The sequence below is a fragment of the Corvus moneduloides genome, chromosome 2, assembly GCF_009650955.1.
Source record: "Corvus moneduloides isolate bCorMon1 chromosome 2, bCorMon1.pri, whole genome shotgun sequence".
In the NCBI taxonomy this organism is placed as follows: Eukaryota; Metazoa; Chordata; class Aves; order Passeriformes; family Corvidae; genus Corvus; species Corvus moneduloides.
This window is the reverse complement of record NC_045477.1, coordinates 66,111,830-66,133,709: the sequence shown is the minus strand read 5'-3', so window position 1 is coordinate 66,133,709 and position 21,880 is coordinate 66,111,830. Positions and strand designations below refer to the sequence as shown.

Genomic DNA, 21,880 nt, shown 5'->3' with positions numbered 1-21,880 from the left:
AAAATATATATGAATTTGCATGTAATAATTGAGTCGAAACCCTTTAAATCTTACCTTAGATAACTAACATGATGAGGTAAACTTGTAAATTCCTTCCACAGCTCAGCTGGCATTTGGCAAGGAGTTATTTCTTTGTACTGCTAAAAAAAACCCCAATTAACCAGGCAGTTGTCAGACAGGTTCATTAAGTTCTGACCTTTTCAATATATATTGAGCTAGAGGAAACAAGTGAATGTTTCTTTGCTTAGCAAAAATGGAGGGTATCATTCTATGTCAGTCAATCTTTAAATTTGTCTTTGAGAGCAGTGTGATTGATAATATTAAATGAGAAGCTTTTTCAGTTCTCTGACTGTCTCCAGCGTCACTAAACAAGTGCAGCTAATAAGAACTCACACCTGAGTAGAGTTCCAGGCTTTTAAGATTGGTTCCTACCAATTGATCTGGGGTAAATCCTAAGTATGTGTGTAAACTCAGTCATCCTCTACACCATTTTGTGAATTCTTTCAATCATTTCTAAATAATTGCATACCAGGAGATTATAACTTGAATCTGAAAAGACTGAAGGTATGATTCAGTTTCTTACTCACCTATGTGTAGAGGCTTCTCCACATCAGCTAGATTCCTAACCTCTCACTATAGTGATGCCTTTTCCTGGTCTTAGAATCAAGAGTCATACACGGTTAGAAGGGGAAAAGGGATTTTACCTTGCTATTTTTTTTAAGGATCTTTTGGTGCACACATCCAGGTCAAATGCACCGAAATGCACCCCGCCAAATGCACACCCCCAAAAGATTGGGTATAACATTATAGGTCTCACTAATTAGCATATTTATCAAAGATTCCCCAGTGAGAGGCTCAACTGAGCCCCCTCCCCAAGGAACCCTCCCCTGGATGGCTCTATCTTGGTTTACAGAATGTGTTCTGGAGAGGAACTTGGGGTCTGGGGCACACTGATCCCTAGCTACGAAGCTTCTAAAATGTTTAGTCTCTCAGCTTGGCAAACAAGTCCAAGAATGTAGGCATAAAGCACTAGGAATACAGAAGTTGTAAAAAAAGGTATGACGGGGTATAAAAGAAAAGGCAAAAAATGTTCATGGCATCAATAGGCAATGAAGATCTAGTGCCCTTCCCAACGCTTAGGAGCAAACATGTGTGCTGATTTGAGAAGTTCCATGGATTATCGTGCTGCCTGGCTCCAAGCAATTTTTCTGGAAACATTTCCTCATAAATCCAGGGCTATATTTACTGGCTCTGTGTGGATTCTTAAACACCTTGTGGCATCTCAAATGGTGCTAAATGCTTGGTTTTGTGCAAGTGGATTAAGCATCACTCGATTTGAACGCCAACCTCTATCAGAATAATATAAATTAGGGAATGTGAAGAAATTTAACAATATTTTTAAAGTAATATTTATGTTAATTTCAAGTAAATAAAAATTAATTACCTTAAGAATTAATAACTTCTCAGTCCACAAAAAATGAATTTTGATCAAGCTTCTAGGATGATCTCCATATTCCTCTATTAACTTACCAATGTAGGAGAAATTTCAGCTTGAAATTTCAGTTGCCTGTATAATGACAATTAGTGGAGTATAGCCAGTAGAAACACAATAAGCTGTTACTTTAAAAATTTTCTTATATAGATCATAGAGTAAAGCTAACTTTTTGACTTTTTTTATAGCAGCTTCTCTGGCAGTGGATGTAGCTTGTCAGCTGATACTTTACCTGAACAAAGATATGATACTTCAATGCAGTGTGCAAGATACAATCCAAAGGATTTCTTTTTTATGCCTTTTAGATAGTTCTAGAATTGTCCAAAAGTCCTGTCAATATGGCTGGGAATTTTTTGTGTAGATAAATGACATGTGAACATTTGTAAACATGTAAACAAGTGAAAGTGATAACTGCTTAACATAGTTATGTGTGACATTCTTTTCCAAATGCATTTTATTATCAGTAAAGTTTAGTAAATACCAGTAAATACCAGTAAATGCTTTGAAGCTCTTACGAGGTGCTTTTCAAATAAAAGGTTGTCTCAACATAATACTCTTTCTTTATCCAACACACAGGCAACTTACCTGACTTTTTATTCAGTGTCTCATGATATACTGAGCATATGGTTCACTACTAAACATTTTAGGGTAAAATTATTTAGTGGAAGAGTGGATTTTCATTAATTAAATCACTTCTTCATGTGGTCATAAAATTATTGGGGAATGATAATGATGCATAGAAAATAAAGACCTTGCCCCTCTTAAACTAATTCTGTGTTGTGAAATACTTAGAACAATAGTTTCATAAAAATGCTGTACTTCTGTTGCTTATTCTATGCATTTTTTGTGAAACGCTTATGAGAATATATGTTTCATATATGTCCCCACTAGAATGTATACACTGTGTCCATGTGAAAACAGATATTTATGGATAAACTAGATTATATTAACTGTTAAATCAATTAGAAGCTCTGGTCATGTAAATAAGAGGATATCTTCCCTTGACCTTTGAAATAGCGCCATACTTAAATGAGTAATACATTTGAGCTACATTCGCATAAAATGATGTCTTCAGTTTTGAGAAGACATGTTTTGCCTTTTGCTTATGTTTTTACAAGGTCATATGATCTATAGTCATTATTTGGCAGGTTTATATCTTTTTCTCTCTTACTGACTGTCAGATTGTAGATTATTGTTGTGGGTTGACCCTGGCTGGGTGCCAGGTGCCTACTAAAGCCACCCTGCCCTCCTCTCCGCAACTGGACAGGGGAGGGAAACTACTGTGAAAGGCTCATGAACTGAGCTTTGCTGCTAGTTTTTGGTGTTCCATAAATCATGCCTCCAGAGGTCAGGCAACCATAAGTTATTGAAAGTAATGAGGCCAAAGATCAATTTCAACAATTGTTAACAACAGGTAGTTTTAAAAGCAAAAACCATTATTGCTAATGATGTCACTGAAATCTGTCACTCTTAAGTAAAGAAGGAAGGAAAAGGGAGACCTAAGAGACGGGTTAGACTTACCCTCCATAATGTTAAGTCCTTATTTTTTGTAGTGTAGTGCTGTTTTCTGCATGCTTCCTTCTCCCTTAGATTGATTCAACATAGTAGACAAGCACAAAATTATAAACATTTTCTCTTCTAATTCTGGTTGAGTCATCTACATTTCAGAGATTGTGTATGTCTTCAAAGAATTCATCATATTTAATATTTGTAACATTTAAACATTAAATATATCTGGAAAAGGTACTTAAATACAGTTCCCCTTCTGTCATGTTTTCTTATCCATCTTTTTTGTCTACTTCTAAGACTGAAGATCGTATTTGCATCAGGAGAACATTATTTATGGGAAAAAATGCTTCTTTTATGTTCCATTTCTCTGTACTTATTCTCATATAAGAGTTTTATGAAAATTACATCAATTTTGGTAGACTACAGCTAGCTGCAGTTAATAGGTAACTACAGTAAAAAATAAAAAGCCAGTAATTTTTAAATATGGGCTATTAGTTCTTATTGACTGAATAATGTTTGTATTCCATTTGTTCCATCTGTCGTGCTTTTACCTAATCTCCTATTTATCACTTTCAGAAAAAAAAAAAAAAATATTCCGAAGAGCTTCAAATAAAGAAATATGCCTTCAAACAAAAGGACACTAGCCAGTAAGAACATTTTGTGAAAGGCCAACCTTTTTATTGCTTCTAGTGTTGGGGTATTTTTTATATTTTCTCTTTTTTTTTTTTTTTAATGTGATTGGGTTTCTTTAAGTTTTTGTTTCACTTCCTTTTGAATGCAATTTGACCTCTTGAATGCAATTTGACCGTTTCTTATTTCTTATGTAGTATTTTAACAATATTGCAAAATATACATGGCTCTCAGAATTATGAACTTAGTTTTTTCCTCAAGGAGTAAAGAAGAAAAAGTACAAGGTACTCTAAGAGACATTGATCTTGCCTAACTTCATCTAGAAACTTAACATTTAATTTAAGAAGAGATTTATCTTGAAATAAAGATGTTTTTTCTTCTTTTTCTGGAGAGTGAGCATACTTTGATGAAGTAAAATGTAGATCTGTGCATCAGTAGAATTTTGTAGCTAGCTTGCATCTTAGATTTTGCCCTCATTTCAGCCCCTCTGTAAAATACGTAGATTGATAAAATTGTTGTGAAAAGACATCACTGGAGGCAGAAGCTGGGGTGGGAGGGTTTAAAACAATTGCTGTTTTCCTAAAGTGAATAACATTTGAATCAGTAATACATCAGGTTGATAAGTCAATTGGTCAAATTAGTACCAGTTTCAAAGACAGACCTGGTTGTACAAGGAGTCCAACAAAAGTCAGTATATGTGCCAAAAAAGTGTGGGCATATTTACAAATTAAGCTATAATTTTAACAGTGTCATAAAAGATAACATGGGTCCACTTACAGAAAATAATACTGAAGATTATAATAAATGGGTTTGTTAAATCATAAGCTTTGAAGAAGAGTTAATGTTGTGAAAGTGATTTCAATACCACAGTTTAATTACTTGCCACAGATGCTACCAATGAATGCTCCAATTCCATTACTTAGTTTATTCGAGAGGAAGGGGGAAAAAGTCAGTTTCTTTATTTCTGTATCAAATGTACAGCCTCAGAGAATGTGTGTGTACGTGGTTGATTGTTTCTTTAATACATTCTTTAGTGTAATCTAGTGATAAGGAAAACAAACTTCAGCTATGCTATACTCTTTTATTGGTTTGGTTTTTGTACCCTGACGTGGGGGAGGAATAGGGAGGACTTGTTTATAACTGAAGGGTAGAAAGCCAGTTTAAAATTTTTTCTGAATATTAAATAATTTTTAGTGTGTTGGGGAAAAGGAATTACAAATCAATTAAATACTGAACACATTGCTGCTGCCAGTACTATGATCATCAAAAATGCAAGCTTAGGAGATGTCAGAATTCAGATTTCAGGCAGAAAACATAATTAGATTTTTCTTCCAAAATTGCAGTCTGAGACTAATCACTATTGCTGCTACGTGACTGATGTCTTTGCAATATATTATCACCTGCATGCATACAGAGATCACAGACCTGTAGTCAGACTAATGAAAGTATGTGGTGTCTAAGCAGTAAATCCTAATGTAGACTATTCATAATAGAAATTATTAGCTGTATGTTTCAAGGAAGAGCTGGTCTAGTTAAGATCGTTAAGTCTGCTGCATCTTATTGCTGAGGAGAAAATAATCTTTGTCTGAGAATACAGAAATCTAAGGGATTTAGTGTAGTCTTTCTTCCTGAGTTGGTTGAGCAGCTGGCTTGACTAACACATCATGAATAATTTAGTCCATAAGCAACACAAATATTGAATTTCATATACTGAGTATTTGTCTTACTACAGAAAAATGCCTGGAAATCTCTGAGCTGAAAAAACTTTACTGAAATCATTAATTAAACATGAACAAGAAAAAAGAATTTAAAACAGATCCAGAATGTTCAATGAGCTGAAAGAAGATGGTAGAAAAGAAAATGAGACATGCTAAATTTGAGGTATTATTAATTGCAGATATTTTTCATTATTTTATTTCTAAGACAAAATATTGGAATGGTTGTTTTAAAAGCTAACAAAACCTCAAAATGATAAATTAGAAATAAGATTATTTTAAAAAATTAATGTAAGGCTCCTGATTACAAGTCAAATGAGCAAAGCAGATGATTATGTTGGCTTTAGCTCAATACATTCAATTCCTAGCAAAACCAAAAATGTCTTTTAGTAATATTGCTAAGGTTCATATGGGTAAAATGGGATTTAGAAATGGAGTTGAAACTTCAGCTACATACAGGATCAGTTTGAAACCTTGTATTCTCTATATTTAGAAGTTCCCAAAAAAAGTTAACAACTTTTGTAGTTTTTTCACTGTTTAAAACCTAAAGGGGAGACTGAGGGAATATTTAGGTGTTTTCATTTACTTTAGATAAAATCTACTTGCAAATCAGGATCTGTATAATAAATGACACTATTGATAGTACCTCAGAGTGCAAAAATTGGCAGAAAATAATTTTATGACTGCAGTACATTTTATTTTCAAGATATAGTAATTTAAAAGCAAGTTAAGTGAGAAATATTTTTGCAGTAAATTCACAATTTTACAGTTCTTGACGTTGTACCTTCTGGTATGCAAAATGAAGGGATTTTTTGTGTACAAAACTGCCCCAATTTTTAAATTAATGCATAATTAATGTCTTTTTATAAAGACATTATATGCATAAAAAAAGTCTTTTTATCAGGACCATTCAAAATTTTAATGTTCTCTGATTATAATTCTTAGAGATTGTAATAATGTATGCTTAATCAATAGTCCAAAATACTTTCTCACGTAAACAGTGCAAACATGATGCTCTTCTCATTCCTGTTCTCAGGATTTTTTTCATGAGTACTTAATTTTGTATGTATAAAAATAAAATTTGTTGTATATTTTTCCTTATTTGAAAGTATTACTGATGACTGAAATAACTTGCTGATTTTACTTTTCTTTAGTTTCTTTTACTTTATTTTTCTGAATAGCTAATAATACTACTGCTGGAAACCACTTAAATTTCTAATGCAGGCATGTAAATGAATACCTTGCATTGTCAAGAAAGCCAGAATGCTCTATTGCTAAAATCTGTTCAAGAATAAATGTTAAGCAGGATATTTATTTAACATTGAAATAGCAAAAATTAAAGTGATATTGAAAGTAGCAAACCATACCTTAATTCTATTTCCCAGTACCTTTCTGTGATTAATTTCATAGTTATCTTTCATTTTTTACTTGAGCAAAGGAAGAAATTTAGAACTAATCCATAGTATTGGATAACTTTGGATTCTGATATAATTTTATCCACTTTTACAAGCATGTAAGCACCTTCACACAAAAAGTATGTGGTTTGGATGCCAGATGCAGTATGGATGTTTAAGACTGGAAAAGCTGGTGTTGTGGTTTAACCCCGGCCAGCAACTCAGCCTCACACTGCTGTTTGCTCATCCCCCACCCCTGGTGGGAGGAGGGAGAGAATCAGAAGAGTAAAAGTGAGGAAACTCATGGATTGAGATAAAGACAGATGATTAGGTGAAGCAAAAGCCATGTGCATAAGCAGTGCAAGGAATTGAACACCAAGCAGGTGTTCAGCCATCTCCAGGAAAGCAGGGCTCCATCACGTGTAACAGCAGTTTGGAAAGACAGACACCATCACACCCAATGTCCCACCATTCTTCCTTCTTCCCCCAGCTTTCTATAAGAAGCATGAAACACCATATGATCTGGAATATCCCTTTGGTCAACTGGAGTCAGCTGTTCCAGCTGTGTCCCCTCCCAATTTCTTGTGCGCTTCCAGAGTCCTCACTGGCATAGGCTGAGAGGCAGAAAAAGCCTTGATCTTATGTAAGCCTTGCTCAATAATAGCTAAAACATCCCTGTGTTATCAACACTGTTTTCAGCACAAATCCAAAACACAGCCCTATACCAGCTATGAAGAAATATAACTCTATCCCAGCCAAGATAAGCAAACTGGTAAGAAAATGCACTGTAAATATTCCACTGAAATAGGAGAAACAAGGAAACCTGTTCCAGTTTCTCACAATGAAGCAAAAAAAAATTAAATTACTTAACTCACTATTATGTTTATCCCACAAGTTCAAAGGTTTTTAACTAAGAAGTTTAAATACATTAAACAATTGTCTTTATAACAAGAGAAGTGTTATCCAACAGAAGTAGCTGAGAGTTTATTCCTTTTGTAATAAAAGTAGTAGCACTTCTCAGGGGACTTTATTCCTCTCATATTTGCAGTGAAGCATAAATAGCCTGACTGATATTTCTTAAAATGGGTATATTTATTTATAGCTTTAATCAGAATAGCAATTAAGTTGAAATCTGCAGTTATGATAGTATTACAGGCATTTCCTGCAATTGTCTTATAGACAGAAAATACAAAGTGTCAAACAATTTATTCCTTTCACCACATTAATCAACAGAAATACTTACATTCATATGGCAGTATTATGATGTAGGAATAATGACCCCTACCAGCTTTAGACAGATAAAAATTTCTTCTAGTTGGATCTTTGTCCATAGAAACACAGTGATTCCTAACATCTACAGCAGCATCAGCATGGTAAGACTTTGAAAGGCTGAGAACTATTTTTGTAGAAAGTTTCAAAGCAGTATTTTTATTCTTTCCAGAAAGTCAGATAAACCCCTTATTTGCTTTTCATTTTAATCTGTACAAAGAACAATCGTGACCTTACATTTCAGAGGTCTCCATTCTTTTCTGGTAGCTGCATTACTGTGATCATCAACAATAACCAGCCGTAAAAAAGCTGTACATAGAAGAAGACTCATAAAAGGACAATGATGGCTAATCAAACATCTCTCTTGAAAAACATTCAAAGTGCAAACTTTAGGTCATTAATTCTTCAGATATTTGTTTCATATGGTAATGTGATTCTCTGACTCAAGGTTGTCAAGTGACTCCAGATATATTTTGGATCAAGGAAGAGACTTACGGGCTTTCTTAAATGAAACGTGGCATGAAAATCCACATTTCATTAATTCACAATTCATTTAAAGGACTTTTAACTTTTGGTTCTTCTGTTACCATTTTTAATACTATTAAGATAATTCTAATCCTCTGTTCCACATGACATTGGCATGTAAGTTTCTAAGGGCACAGAACACTTTAGGGCTTTTCAGAGGGAGAATGCATCTAGATACTGCATAATTTTTAGAGAACTGGAAGTTGCTTTCTGTCTGTGAAAAAATTAATGTGTTTGGGTATGAAGTTCAATACTAATCAGTGTACAGAATAATTATGTTGTTAAGGACTATTCAAGACTCTAAATCATAATAAACAGACATGGGCAGATAGAGACCACATAATGCATTATTTGGAATGATGCTGTCCCTCTTTTGTAAGCATCCATCTACTGGATTACAGATTAAAACTTTTGCATGTGCTTAGTGTTTAATTTTGGCATGCAGGGAGTACTTTCTCACTTTGTTCACTTTTATAGACCTGATATTTGTCCTGGTGGAAATACCCATGTTTTTTCTTTTTAGTGGTAGGAATCCAATGGTGTTTCATCATCACCCCTTTTGGATAATTACTGTGTCTGAGGCACGTATCAAGGTGGAATCTGAGGTTAGTTCATCCTGACTGAGTGCATATTGTCACACCTTGCACTTTTCACAAGGTAGAAAGCTCTATCTAAATAACCAGGAGGTGTTCTGTGCCTCTTCAGAAGTATGAGGTCACTATGAAAGCTTTGGTGAGGCAGCTCTTTGCCTCTTCCATTGCCTTGTAGTCTCTTCCAAGAGTGGAGTAAAGGAAAGGAGTGGTCATTTTCTTTCCAGGTAGGTGGTATCCCCTTTTTCCCTAGCAGTGGCTGAATTTCATCCTAGATGACACATGTTCAACAGGGTAGAAAGTGACCAGTTCCATGTCTCAGATGATCGTTTATGTAGAATATGCATGATTTTGCTTCATATCATTCAAATCAAGTATTCAGATCCCCATGATCATAGCAGCAAATCACTGGGATAACAGAGGATCTGGGGAGATCTGTCAGGAAGCAGCAAATGCAGAGCTGCTCCTCAAGGAAGGAGGGAGCTGAGGGTAACAGCAAGGCAGGCAGCAATCAGTGCAGTCCCATGGTGCACCCACTGTCAGTCACTGAGCTGGTACCAAACTACTCCTTTTGTGCTGATTAGACTTGACTTTCCTTTTGGCAGTACTTGAGTACTTTGCACTCCAGAACTCAAATTGAATGTGCTTCACCGAGTTGAACATGCCTGTTCCCTGCAGCATGGTGCTGAGAGTCATTTGGAAGTATATCTAACAAAGGACTTTTTGGGGATTTTAACTGGGAAAAATGAGAAACATGATGACACGAAGTTACAAAAAATTCTCAGGATATTTCTAGTCCAAGAAGTTCTAGCAATGGTAATTAACTATGCTGGCGTAGCACTGGTATTGTAGTCTTTTGAGAAGCTACAGCTTTGTGAATTTCCATGTTACAAAGCCCAGCAATATTTATTTAATGTTAGATACAATTCTCTCTTAATGAAGGATGTCATAGACATGGAAAAGAAAGCTGAACATAATATGGTTTCCAGGGAAACATCCTTACTAACTGAATTTCCTGGTCAAGTGCATCCTGATTTAATAAAGATATATTGATTGTTTTGACATAATCAGGAAAGATAACTATGGAGTAGAAAAACTTTGAAGCAGATTATTGAAATTTAGACAACATGAAACATCTTTATATAACTTCTGGTTACTAAATAGTAGCTTCAATTTAATTTTTTTTTTTTCCGCTATTCACAAGTTTTAGCCTTTAGGAGATTCAGAAATACATTGTTTATCACAAGTTAGCCCATGTTCTGAAAAAAGTGAATAGGAGAGAGGAATGAATAATTTATTCTTTTTTAGGAAGTGAACAAATGTTCCTGTCCATTTTAAATTTTTTATGTATAATTTTTCCATTATTTTTTCCATTTCCTATTCATTTTTAAGGTGAATTTCTAACTTGAAAGAAAAAGAGATTAAGCTTTTATTTGTGGTTGGTGAATTAAGTCTCAGAATTTTGTGACAGAACAGTGTTCATGGATTATTTCTTCTTTATTTGAAACACCTGGCAACTCAGTTGAAAGATTTCAAAGATGAATATTTGCTTTAAGAGCCTAAGGACCTCTGTGTAAAGGAGTCAGTCTAAAAAGCAGTCTAAAAAGAAGTCACCAATATTATAGTTGGACTTTGATCCTTACTGATATAATAAGCTTGCCATAAAAACCTTTGCCATCAATTTCATTAATTCCGTTAAGCATTAGAAAGTCTATGTAACTTAATATTACCTCAAATTTGTGCAGAGAAAACTGGTAATTTGATTTCTTAGCTCTCTTGTGCCTGTGTTCTGTTTAGTTAATGTTGACAGAGTACTCTGTTTGGTTCAGTAGTCCTAAATGTGTGTTAAATCATTTTGCAAGAGAAAGCATCATCCTGCCTAAAATCTGGACATGGTTTGTTTTCAGATCTTTGATTTTATAGTCTCCTGAGCAGTGTGCTGAACACTTTAAAGGCAAAAAATCACAAAAAGAATACATGAAAAATCTAAACATTATGAGATAAAAATTAACTTAGTGTTATGAAATATGCCTAGCACCCCTGTTTATATGCATACTTTTAATATTCTTATTTAGTAATGTTAATTGAATAATAACCAGAACAGGCACACACAAATACACAGAAACCTTTATCGCAGAATGACAGAATCACAGAATCATAGAATCATAGAATGGTTTGGGTTGTAAGGAACCTTGAAGATCATCTCATTCCACCCCTCCTACCATAGCAGATGCACCTTCCACCAAATCAGGTGGCTCAAAACCCCATTCAGCCTGGCCCTGAACGCCTCCAGGGGTGGGGCATCCACAATTTCTCTGGACAACCTGTTCCAGTGCCTCACCACCTTCACAGTAAAAAATTTTCCTCGTAATATCTAATTTAAACCTACTCTCTTTCAATTTGAAACCATTCCCCCTAGTCCTGTCACTACATGCTCTTGTAAATAATCTTGCCCTATCATTCCTGTAAATTCCCTTCAGGTCTTGGAAGGCTGCAATTAGGTCACTCCAAAGCCTTCTCTTTTCTAGGCTGAAGAATCCCAGTTCTCTCAGCCTTTCCTCATAGTAGAGCTGTTCCATCTGTCTAGTCATCTTGGTGGCCCTCCCCTGGACTTGCTTGCACAGGTCCATGTCCTTCCTGTGCCGGGGACCCCAGAGCTGGATGCAGCACTGCAGGTGGGGTCTCACCAGAGCAGAGCAGAGGTGCAGAATCCCCTCCCTGGCCCTGCTGCCCACGCTGCTTTGGATACAGAACATGTTTGGCTTTCTCGGCTGTGAGTGCACAGTGCTGGGTCATGTCCAGCATCTCATCCACCAGCATCCCCAAGTCCTTCTTGGCAGAGCTGCTCTCGATCTGCTGATACGAGGGGCTGTAGCACGTATTGCCTTTCTTTCAACCATAGACTCATTTCATGACTGATGCCTAAAATCAGAAGCAGATGACAACTGACTACACGTGCCAGCTGTTAATATTTTAAATGTCACAGAAAACGTGTTATCTGCCAAAGGCTGATAGATTGACAAAGGACATTCTAGCATTCTTCTGCAGCCATTGAAGCCCATATGAAATAGCTGAGACTTCTTAAAAGGAATCTAGCTTCCTGTCTTTAGGCAACTGCAAAACAGTTTGCATATGTTTACATATATATGTCTGTGGGAAGATACATCCTCAGACTCTGGGAATGAAATTCTCCTGCTTACTGGCCTTTAGCTGCTTCTCTGAATATAATTTGGTCTCCTAGATAGATGTTCTACAATATCTAGAAATTTACCACACAGTACAGATATGCTGTTATATGCAATTAAAATTTGCTCTAATTTGGATGACTTAGGTTATCTGAGATATCTACATGGATCTGGCAGATATGGCACAAAATCTGCATGAGCATTGCACTCTTCTGGCCTGACATCAGTCAGATCACAAAATCAAAGAATCATTCAGGTGGGAGTAGACCTCAGGAGTTCTGTAGTCCAACTCCTGCTCAGAGCTAGGTCAGCTGTGAGGTTAACCCAGGTTGTGTAATTCAGTGGGATCTTGAAAACTTACACGGTGATTTATGACATCTCAAAAGCTCGTAGCTATGTATATACAGGTAAGTGAATCACACCCCTAACATTTACAACTCCTTCTTCTTTGGAAGAATAGAATATTCTTTCACCTGTATGTACTGAGCACTGTTGGTTTTGGGGTGGGGCATTATTTTGGTTTGGTTTTAAAAATAGGGGATCTTCCTGCAAAGAGATGCCTTATAGGCCCTTGCAGTAATATGCTGGAAACCATTAAAAATTTGTCAGCCTACAAGAGAACATTTAGTTTTCTTCAATGCCATCAGTAAAAGATTAGTAAGATTGTAGTCTTAAGCGCTGGTGAAACACTGGCCTTAAAATCCTTTAAAAATCAATTACCTATTTACTTTTTGTCTGTATTCCAAGAAAAAATAGCCCTGCATAACTGTATTTTAGCATGAAGAAATATACTTGTGACATCCATTTGTGTCTGTCTCTCATTGCATGGTATTGCTTTTCTAGGAATTTCTAGGATTTTATATTCATTTAATGTCATTCACAGATACTGGCTGACCTGGAAAATCATGCACTTTTTAAGGATGACCTAGAATGCCAGAAGCTTATTCTGGAAGCCATGAAATACCATCTTTTACCAGAAAGAAGAACTCTCATGCAAAGTCCAAGAACTAAGCCTAGAAAATCTACAGTTGGAACACTTTACGCTGTTGGAGGAATGGATAACAACAAAGGTATTATAAGATATTTGTTGCTTTATGAATTATACTTCACATGTTCTTTGTCAGAAAATGGTGAAATAACTTTCTGTTCCAATATTGGTGAGGGGGTGTTTAAACCAGTCAAGAAATGCTGTCAAGACTTTTGGTCCAATGAAAATCTATGGATATTTAAGGAAAAGCATAATACAGTTAGAGAAAAGAAGCTGAGTTTTGAGTTCATTCTTTCTTCAAAATTATTATAATTTTCAGAAAAAAAATTAGCAAAAAAAATAGAATGATAGTAATATATCTTAGTTATAGACTTCTAGAAATTATTTTTCCTTTATAAGTCAAATACTTCTCTCAGTTTCTTTAACCTATGAAAAAGGCAGTTTGATATGCAGTGTATTCCATCCTTAAGTAATTGTCTAAAATATTATGGATGATTCATGGGTCTTCCAATGCAGAAATTTGTAAGTCTTCTAGAGAAAAAGGATAACTGGCTTTGACTAGATTGCTAGTTTGTCATAAAGGAAGGTGAAATTACCCTCATTTTTCTGTGCAGAAAAATAGGAAGAAGAGGAAATTTTATTAAAGCATTTTGTTGTTATTTGTTGGGAATAAGAGTTATGATGATAGGTTGTGCTTTCATTTTAGCAAGTTTAATCCACTGAATTCTTGAATGGAATGAACCGAAATATTTGAACTAAAACTAGCTATATTATAAGCTTATATACTCAAAAAGGCTTTTTCTTTTTTGTGATATTAACCAATAATTGCACAGCACTTAAATTTTCACGTCCATATTTAGACTGAAGACCAAGCCTTCAGAAACACTAGTTCTAATATAAAATAAACTGTACTTGAAAAAAGTATTTTATAAAATTATGTCTTCAGTTTCACAACTGCGTCTTGGTGTTATTGCAGTTGTTTCACTAAATAGCTGTGGCTATTTATTCTCCAGGGAGACCTTATAACAAGTCACCTTCCAATACCTAAAGGGGCCTACAAGAAAGTTGAAGAGAGAGTTTTTACAAGGGCATGTAGTCATAGGACAAGGGGCAATGACTTTAAACTGAGATTGTAGGTTTAGATTAGATACTAGGAAGGAATTAGTTACTGGAGGTGGTGGTGAGACACTGGCACATGTTGCCCAGAGAAGTTGTCCCATGCCTGCAGGTGTTCAAGACCAGGCTGGATGAGGCTTTGAGCAATGTGGTCTAGTGAAACATGTGCCATCCCATGGCACAGGGGTTGGAAAGATGATCTTTAGGGACCTTCAAACCCAAACTATTCAATGATTCTATGACAATAAGAAATTGTTGATGAAAGAATCAATCAATACATATATATATATATATATTCTTAAAGTAGCTGCAGATTATTTTTGTCCTTGTAACATTTATAAACAATTGTGTAGCTAAATGTTAGGCAGGGGTGTGCACAGAACATTGTCTCTGGATGATAAAATACAAATTTCCTCTTACTTAGGACAAATTACAATACACAAGCATTCAGGTAGCAAATGACAGTAAACCCAATTTGAGTGCAGCTGTATTTGTTCTCATTTTCTATTGGTATCTGTTCCTCAATAAAAATACAGAAATATTTAGGAAGACAGCACAAAGTATAGCACCATTACCACATCAACACACAGCCTATTTTGCAGATTCAGGTCAGGCAGAAGCAGTTCATTTTTGTAGCAGCAGGAGAAAACACAGAGCAACAGAGGTTTAGCCCTCTGTTTCTGACTGAAAACTACCAGGACTTTTATGCATTTACAGCAGATAAAAACTGCTTTGAGAAGAGGCCTGGTATGGCAGAGGAGCATCTGCATAACAGGAGCCTGTGTTACAGCTGATGCAATGTGTATTCCCAGTCACCCAGGCTCTGCAGCTGTGCCATCTCAGCTTGAATCTGTTCAGCTCATCCCTCTTGTGATCCTGCTGTGTTCTTGACTAGCTTCTGTGCCCAGTGAGTCTTGTTTCCATACGTCCGTTCAGGAGACCTGTTTGCCTGTTTGGAAGAGTCACTGAGTTCATAAAGCAAGCCTGAATATTTGGGCTGGGAGATGATACTGATACTGTATTATCTCTTCTCAATAATTAAAAATTTATTTTTCCCCCACAACTTTCTTCACTGAAAGGCTGATATGGAGGGTTGCAATTCACAATGATGTATTTTTAATGCTTCCTGATGTTTGCTACCAAATGTGAAACTGTTGCAAATAATTGGATGAGCTAGACAAATTAGCAATTTATTAACTAGCATATAAAATAGTGTCTAAGTGCAAATATTATGAAAGCATTTGAAGGTTATGTGGCTTGTCACATAAAATGTAGACTAGCATGCTAAGTTTGTTTTGAAATGTCTTCTATAATTATCTTCCTTTCCATAAAAACGAAGTGATAATTAAACTCCAGCAAACAGCAACTGGAATTCTGCCTGATGTGAAAAATTAATGCAGCATAGTACTAAATGGATAGAGAGGAAAGTATCAAAGTTAGATAAATTTGTAATTTTAATTTCCTAGATGAACTAAAATAATTTAAGTCTGTTTCCACACACCTTCGCTTATTTATTAATTTAATTTTAAAGGTGCATCTAAGAAACACATTTTCTCTATATGTCTGAATTAATGCAGACATATATTGATTGGGATGCATTAATAGATTGGGGGTATGTGCTTCTGACAAAGTTCCATTCACTTTACCCATTAATATTGTCACACTGATTTCTCTAATCTGGATTAGCAGGATTCAATCATCTAGTAGTATACAAAAGTCCACACATAAAGAAGGATGATAGACTGAAATAAATGAGTAATTGCAAGAAGTGGGCATACAACAATTTTTAGGAATGATTAAGCACTGGCTTCCTGCAGCCATCCTGGAATCCCAAACACAGAGCAGAAGCCAAGTGGTAGAACATGATGTATATGGTCTATGTTAGATGGTGATATGGAAAATTATGAGCAGGAAAAGATGCAGCAAGCGGAGATTGGTGTCAATAATCAAGCAGTGTCGTAGTGATGTCAGAATGCTGATTAATTTCTCATGAGGTGTCCTAGCCTGTCTCACTAGGTAGCAGTTAGAATAAAAAGGGACAAGGGGAACTTGCAGAAAAAGAAAATAAAAGCATTATGGTATCCATGATCTAAAACCATTGGTATATATTATTTTTGGAATAGTCCTAGACTAGTTCATCAAAGTCCTAGATTAGTTGTTTACTGAATCCAAGTCTTGAAGTAAGTGCAAGGGAATAAGAAAGGAAAAGTTGCATGAGCAAGAAACTCTTCCATAAAAATGTGGCAGGTCATTTAATAAGAAGATGGAATAGTCAATTTACTGAAACACTGATATTAAATGTGTGCTTTTCATTAATCTTGTGACTAGATATAAAACCTGCTGCAAAAAGTGCCCTGATGGTAAACAGGTGGGGTTCATCATTAGTCAGTATCAAGCAATATTAAAAGTCCTTTCATTATTATTATTCATTATTATCTAAAATAACTTTTAGAAAGATCTTTGCTATTGCCACAGATATATTAAAAAATTAACTTTTTGAAATATGCAATTGAGGTCTCCAGTTATTTTTTCTTATACACCCATGTTGCATATTTTTCCTTTTCTTTAATCTATTTTTAATAATTGCAATAATTCTTTTTGCTTCACAAATATGATTTATCAAATGTGGTTTATTACATATATATATTTATTATTATTATTTCACAGGAATGTCATCTAACATAGCTACATAATGTTACTCTTGTTCCAGTGAATTTTGGAGATGTCTTTGTTTTTCTGGGCTTTTTTAGTTTTGTTTTTTTTGTTTGTTTGTTTTGTTTCATTTTTTTTCTATCAAGACATTTCTCAAAGCAGATTTCATTTAAACTTTATTTATTTTAATTTTATACATTCAAAAAACCTATTGTAAATACTGTGAAAGAAAAAAAAAAGAAGAAAGTAAAATCCATCCAGATTGTTATATGGCATTTTGCAAGTTGTAGAAATTGCTACAAACCACTTTGTCTTCACATACATAAAACATTTGACAGCATTCATTATCTATCCATTTGATGCACAAACCTATCTTGAGTAAACATCTTATCTTCATCTTACTTGCATTTTCATTCAAAATATACAGTGTATGGTAGCTGTCTTTAATTTTCAGAATGTGAGTGCTTAAAATCCTGTATTTGTATAATACACAAAGAGCAAAATCTACTTAAGAAGATAGAGTATTTTCCTTTAAAAGAAAGAAAAGTCCAAAGTTTTTATTACTGAATATTTCTCCCTGGTGTGCTTTTTGAAAAGTTTTATAAAAATGTGCATAATTTGTAAGAATACTTATGTATGTGTATATATCAGCCCCGGTCTGACTCCAGGAGGAGCCCCTGTCAAGCAGGAACATAAACAAACACGCTGTGGTTAACCATGGCATATATAGATGTTTCCGCAAAACAAAAGAACTGAGAAGTGAGAAATTGATGGTTCTTCTTGCAATCCTACTTTTTTTACTGATAACATCACCTATATGTCATTACCACTACTCTGTATGAGTTTCTTCTGCCTTTGGTGCTAATTTGTTTTCACCTGTCTTTTCCATGAGGACATTTGTTATCCTAAAGAGTCATGTAGTCATAACCTTAAAATACCTCAGGAGGACAATAAGCCAAAATAAATTGTGCCTCTGACATTCCAAGCAGCTGTCTGTATATCACTTTTTATTTAGATGCCTACAGTTCTACGCTGAAATCTTGTCTGCTCTCTTTAAGTAGCAGTTCTATCTCAGCCAAACAACTCCAGTGTTTCCAAGTACCAGAAGTGAGTAATTTTACTGAGATAGATGTGAAGGAGCAGCTAAGGGTACTGGGATTGTTTCAGCTGCAGAAAAGGAGGCTCTGGAGACATGTTGTCACTCTGTACAACTACCTGAAAGGAGATTATAGCAAGGTGGGATTTGTTGCCTTTTCCCTAGTGACAAGCAATACAATGAGAGAAAATGACTGCAAATTTCATCAGGGGAGGCTTTGATTGGATATTAGGAAAATTTTTTCCACTGAAGGAGTTGTCAAGCATTGGAACAGGCTGCCCAGGGAAGTGGTTGAGTCTCCATCCCTGGAGGTAATTGAAAGATACATAGATGTGGCACAAATGGTTTAGTGGTTGACTCCACAGTGCTGGATTAAGGGTTGGACTCAGTCATAAAGGTCTTTTCTAACCACAATGATTCTATGATTTTGTGTGTGTTTACTCAGTTCCATGTAATATATTTCACTGTTCTTTCTTATGCTTTCTGGAATTAATTTTTTCAAAATATTGATACATTTAAAGATTTTTTTTTAAACATAAAAATGTGTGCTGGCATAATCCAGTGTTTTCCCAGACATTCTCTAGCTAGCAGTGGAAAACACTGGAAATGGAAAGCAAGTTACCTTAAATCTAAAAGGCACTAACAAGTAACATTCCATTAGCTTTAGCTCAACATTGTACCAGTGACCAACTCTGTTTTCATTTTTCACGCTTTGTAGAAGACTCAACAGGAAAATAATAATGGAATATATAAACAGGAACAACAACACAGAGAAGTATACTCTTGTTAGAATAATCAAGATAGCATAGTAATGTTATCATGGTGGGTTTTCTTGAGAAAATTAGAGTACCAGAGTAAGTGGCAGGCAGGCTATGCAGAATGAATAACTAAAATTTTCAGTGTCTGTATTGCAAATATGCATTGAAACTTACTTTGCCTTTTAGGTTCCTTAAACAGAAAAGATGTAAGTTAGCTGTTAAAAAAAAAAAAAAAAAAATCCACTACTTTTTAAAACAGAAAACCAGACAATGGATTTTGAGAGAATTAATCTTTTGCAGAAATGTATACTTTTTAAATAGCCCAAGAGTTTATTATTGAATATACGTTTGATAAACTACAAAGAGAAATATATGTATTTCTTGTATTCAGATAGAAACAAAACATTCTGGAGAGAGAAACCATAATCCATGAAATAACAGGAAGTAACCTCATGAAGTTCAACATGGGGAAGCGCAGAGTCCTGTGCCTTAAGAGGAACAGCCCCTGGAACCACTATAGTTTGAGGGCCACTCAGCTGGACAGCAGCTTGGCAGAAAAGTACCTGGGGTCATTTTACCCCAAACATCTGCCTAACAATTGTTCAGGTATTTGGAAACAGCAATATTGCATGTGCAGATTCTATCCCTGGTAGCAGATCTAGGGAGCAGAGGAAGCTGTACAGAGCAGCCACCCTCTCCATCCACTGTCTGCTCCATGGCAGACCTTGCACAGGAATTTTAAAGCATGTGCTGCTATCAAAGAGGAAGATATGAGGGGATTATTTTTCCCTGTTTTCATTTGCTTTTGGTTTCTCTTGAAGGCACTGAGAAAGATTTGCCTCAATACTCACTGCAGAGGTGAGAGATGTTCCCAGTAGATCTCCCCCCTGGCAGAGGGTAGCATGAGAGGTCACTTTACATACCTTGCTACTAAGACAATGCAGTGCATCTCTTTGAGGACTGGGGCTACATCAAGAATGAGGAAACAGTCTTTTCCTGGGCAGTTATCAGAAAAAAAGATGGTCAAAATACCACTATTTGAGGTTTAAATACTCCTCTATCCCTTCTCTTTTCAGTCATCAAATTGCTTACATCTTCCTCACTCTGGTCAGATCTCACTGGAAATACTGCTCAGTCCTTTAACAGCATCTCAGACAGGTGATGAAAGGACTGGAGCATCTCTCCTGTGAAGAAAGGCTGAGAGATTTGGGACTGTTCAGCTCAGAGAAGAGATGACCTCCAGAGGTCCCTTCCAACCTCAACTGTTCTGTGATTCTGCAACATGTTAATGTAATTGTACAGTAAAAGTAGAGCTTGGCTAATTATTTCACCAGAGGAATATGAAATATACTGGCTAATCACTAATGAGATAATTAAATGTATAAATCACACTAAAATTCTCTTCTCGTCCAGTTCTTATAAGTATTAATATGACTACTTCTTTCTTTTCACCCTATGATTTTCAATATGTTCCAAAACATTCAGTCTCATAGGCTAATTAGCAGTTAAAGTACTTTGATTTAGCAGTGCATTTCAGAATAGAAAAAGAACCAACCCATATTTTAACACCATCTGGTACTTTTTCAGTACCTATTTTATATCACTAAATTTCTGGCTTTTTTTTTTTTTTTTTTTTTTTTTATTCAGTGTAATTATCTCCTGGAACTGCTGATTCAGTTACAGTTTGAAATAAAAAGAAGATCCTGAAGTTACCTATTCTGAAGCCTCCATGGCTTCAAATGTAAGAGAAGAGCCAAAGTTATCACATACAAGATAAATTTTATCATCCCACAAAATTCTTCCGTTGTCAGTCTGTTGCCCTGGAATTCACACCTGTTGGTACAAACCAGGGAATTATGCAGACAGCACAAGAGGCTTCTGCATCATGGGTGTGTTAGGGGGATTATTATCCTGAGAACAACCCTCTGTTCCTCCTCATCACTTCCCTGAATCTTATTCTGTTGTCTGACATTTCTAGTGCAGGTATCATATCACTTATTAAAATACACATAAAAAAAAAAAAGAAAACTTTGTATGTGGTCTAGAGAAGACACATGCCTGGCAGATGGATAATTTAGAGAACTTCTATACAATCAGAAACCTCGTATTTTTCTGTACACTAGTGAATTTCTGTTCCCTGATCATCGAAGTTTCATTAATGGTTGTCACCTACTGGTATTGGCTTTTGAGTAAACCACCACAAATTCTGAATCTTGTTCTGGAAACAGTTCAGTGCTGGAACCACCCTCAATAATCAGGGTGGATACTACTTAAAAAATGGTGGCACCTTCCAGTGCAGTCCTTCAACTCTATCTTGCACCTTCAGCTACGTCACAAATCTCCTTGCCAAATTCTAGGAAATGCTCCAAAAGTCTCTATTTTAAGCACAAGAACATCCAAGTAATCTTCAGTAGAGCTTTCACCTTATTTTTAACACTCTGAACTGGAAAACCAAATAAAAACAATTATCTTTTTGGACTACAGATGGCACCATATAGAATCCAATCGGTCTTACCTGGGTCCTACCCATGAAGGTTAGGAATAGTACCCTTTGCAGCAGGTTTACCTTAAAGGGAAGTAGTTGAAACAAAACAGAATCTCCCAGGAACTGAGCTAAGGGCTAAGCAGTGTGGATGAGCGTCTCTACATCTATAATGAAAAATAGTGAAAGAAGCCTGGGGGTAATGGGAAACTGGTTGCAGCACCAAACTGCTCTGTTCACATTGTTTAAGCCAAATCGTCATTGAAGTAGCTTATTGATTTTGTTATGGTATGCAATGAACTGCCAATCAGATGAACCATGTGTTTAGAATCAATATCAATCATGCAGTAGGTAAACTACAATACTAGACACTTACAAAATACGAATTTACATCTTTAAATTTCTTTACATTCTTCTTGAGCAAATCCCTCAAAATTCTATCGCAGACACACGTACATACACACACAAACAGAGGTACA

The 21,880-nt window shown here is 35.6% G+C and overlaps 1 protein-coding gene across 2 annotated transcripts in view; it reads left to right on the top strand.

Annotated features, from left to right (window-relative positions):
- The window catches only part of KLHL1 (kelch like family member 1), a 196,988-nt gene that overhangs the window by 129,129 nt on the left and 45,979 nt on the right, over positions 1-21,880 (top strand). For both annotated transcript variants that reach the window (XM_032099888.1, XM_032099889.1), the window contains exon 6: positions 13,193-13,379. In XM_032099888.1, coding sequence (XP_031955779.1) covers positions 13,193-13,379 — 187 coding nt within the window. The remainder of the gene's footprint in view (positions 1-13,192; positions 13,380-21,880) is intronic.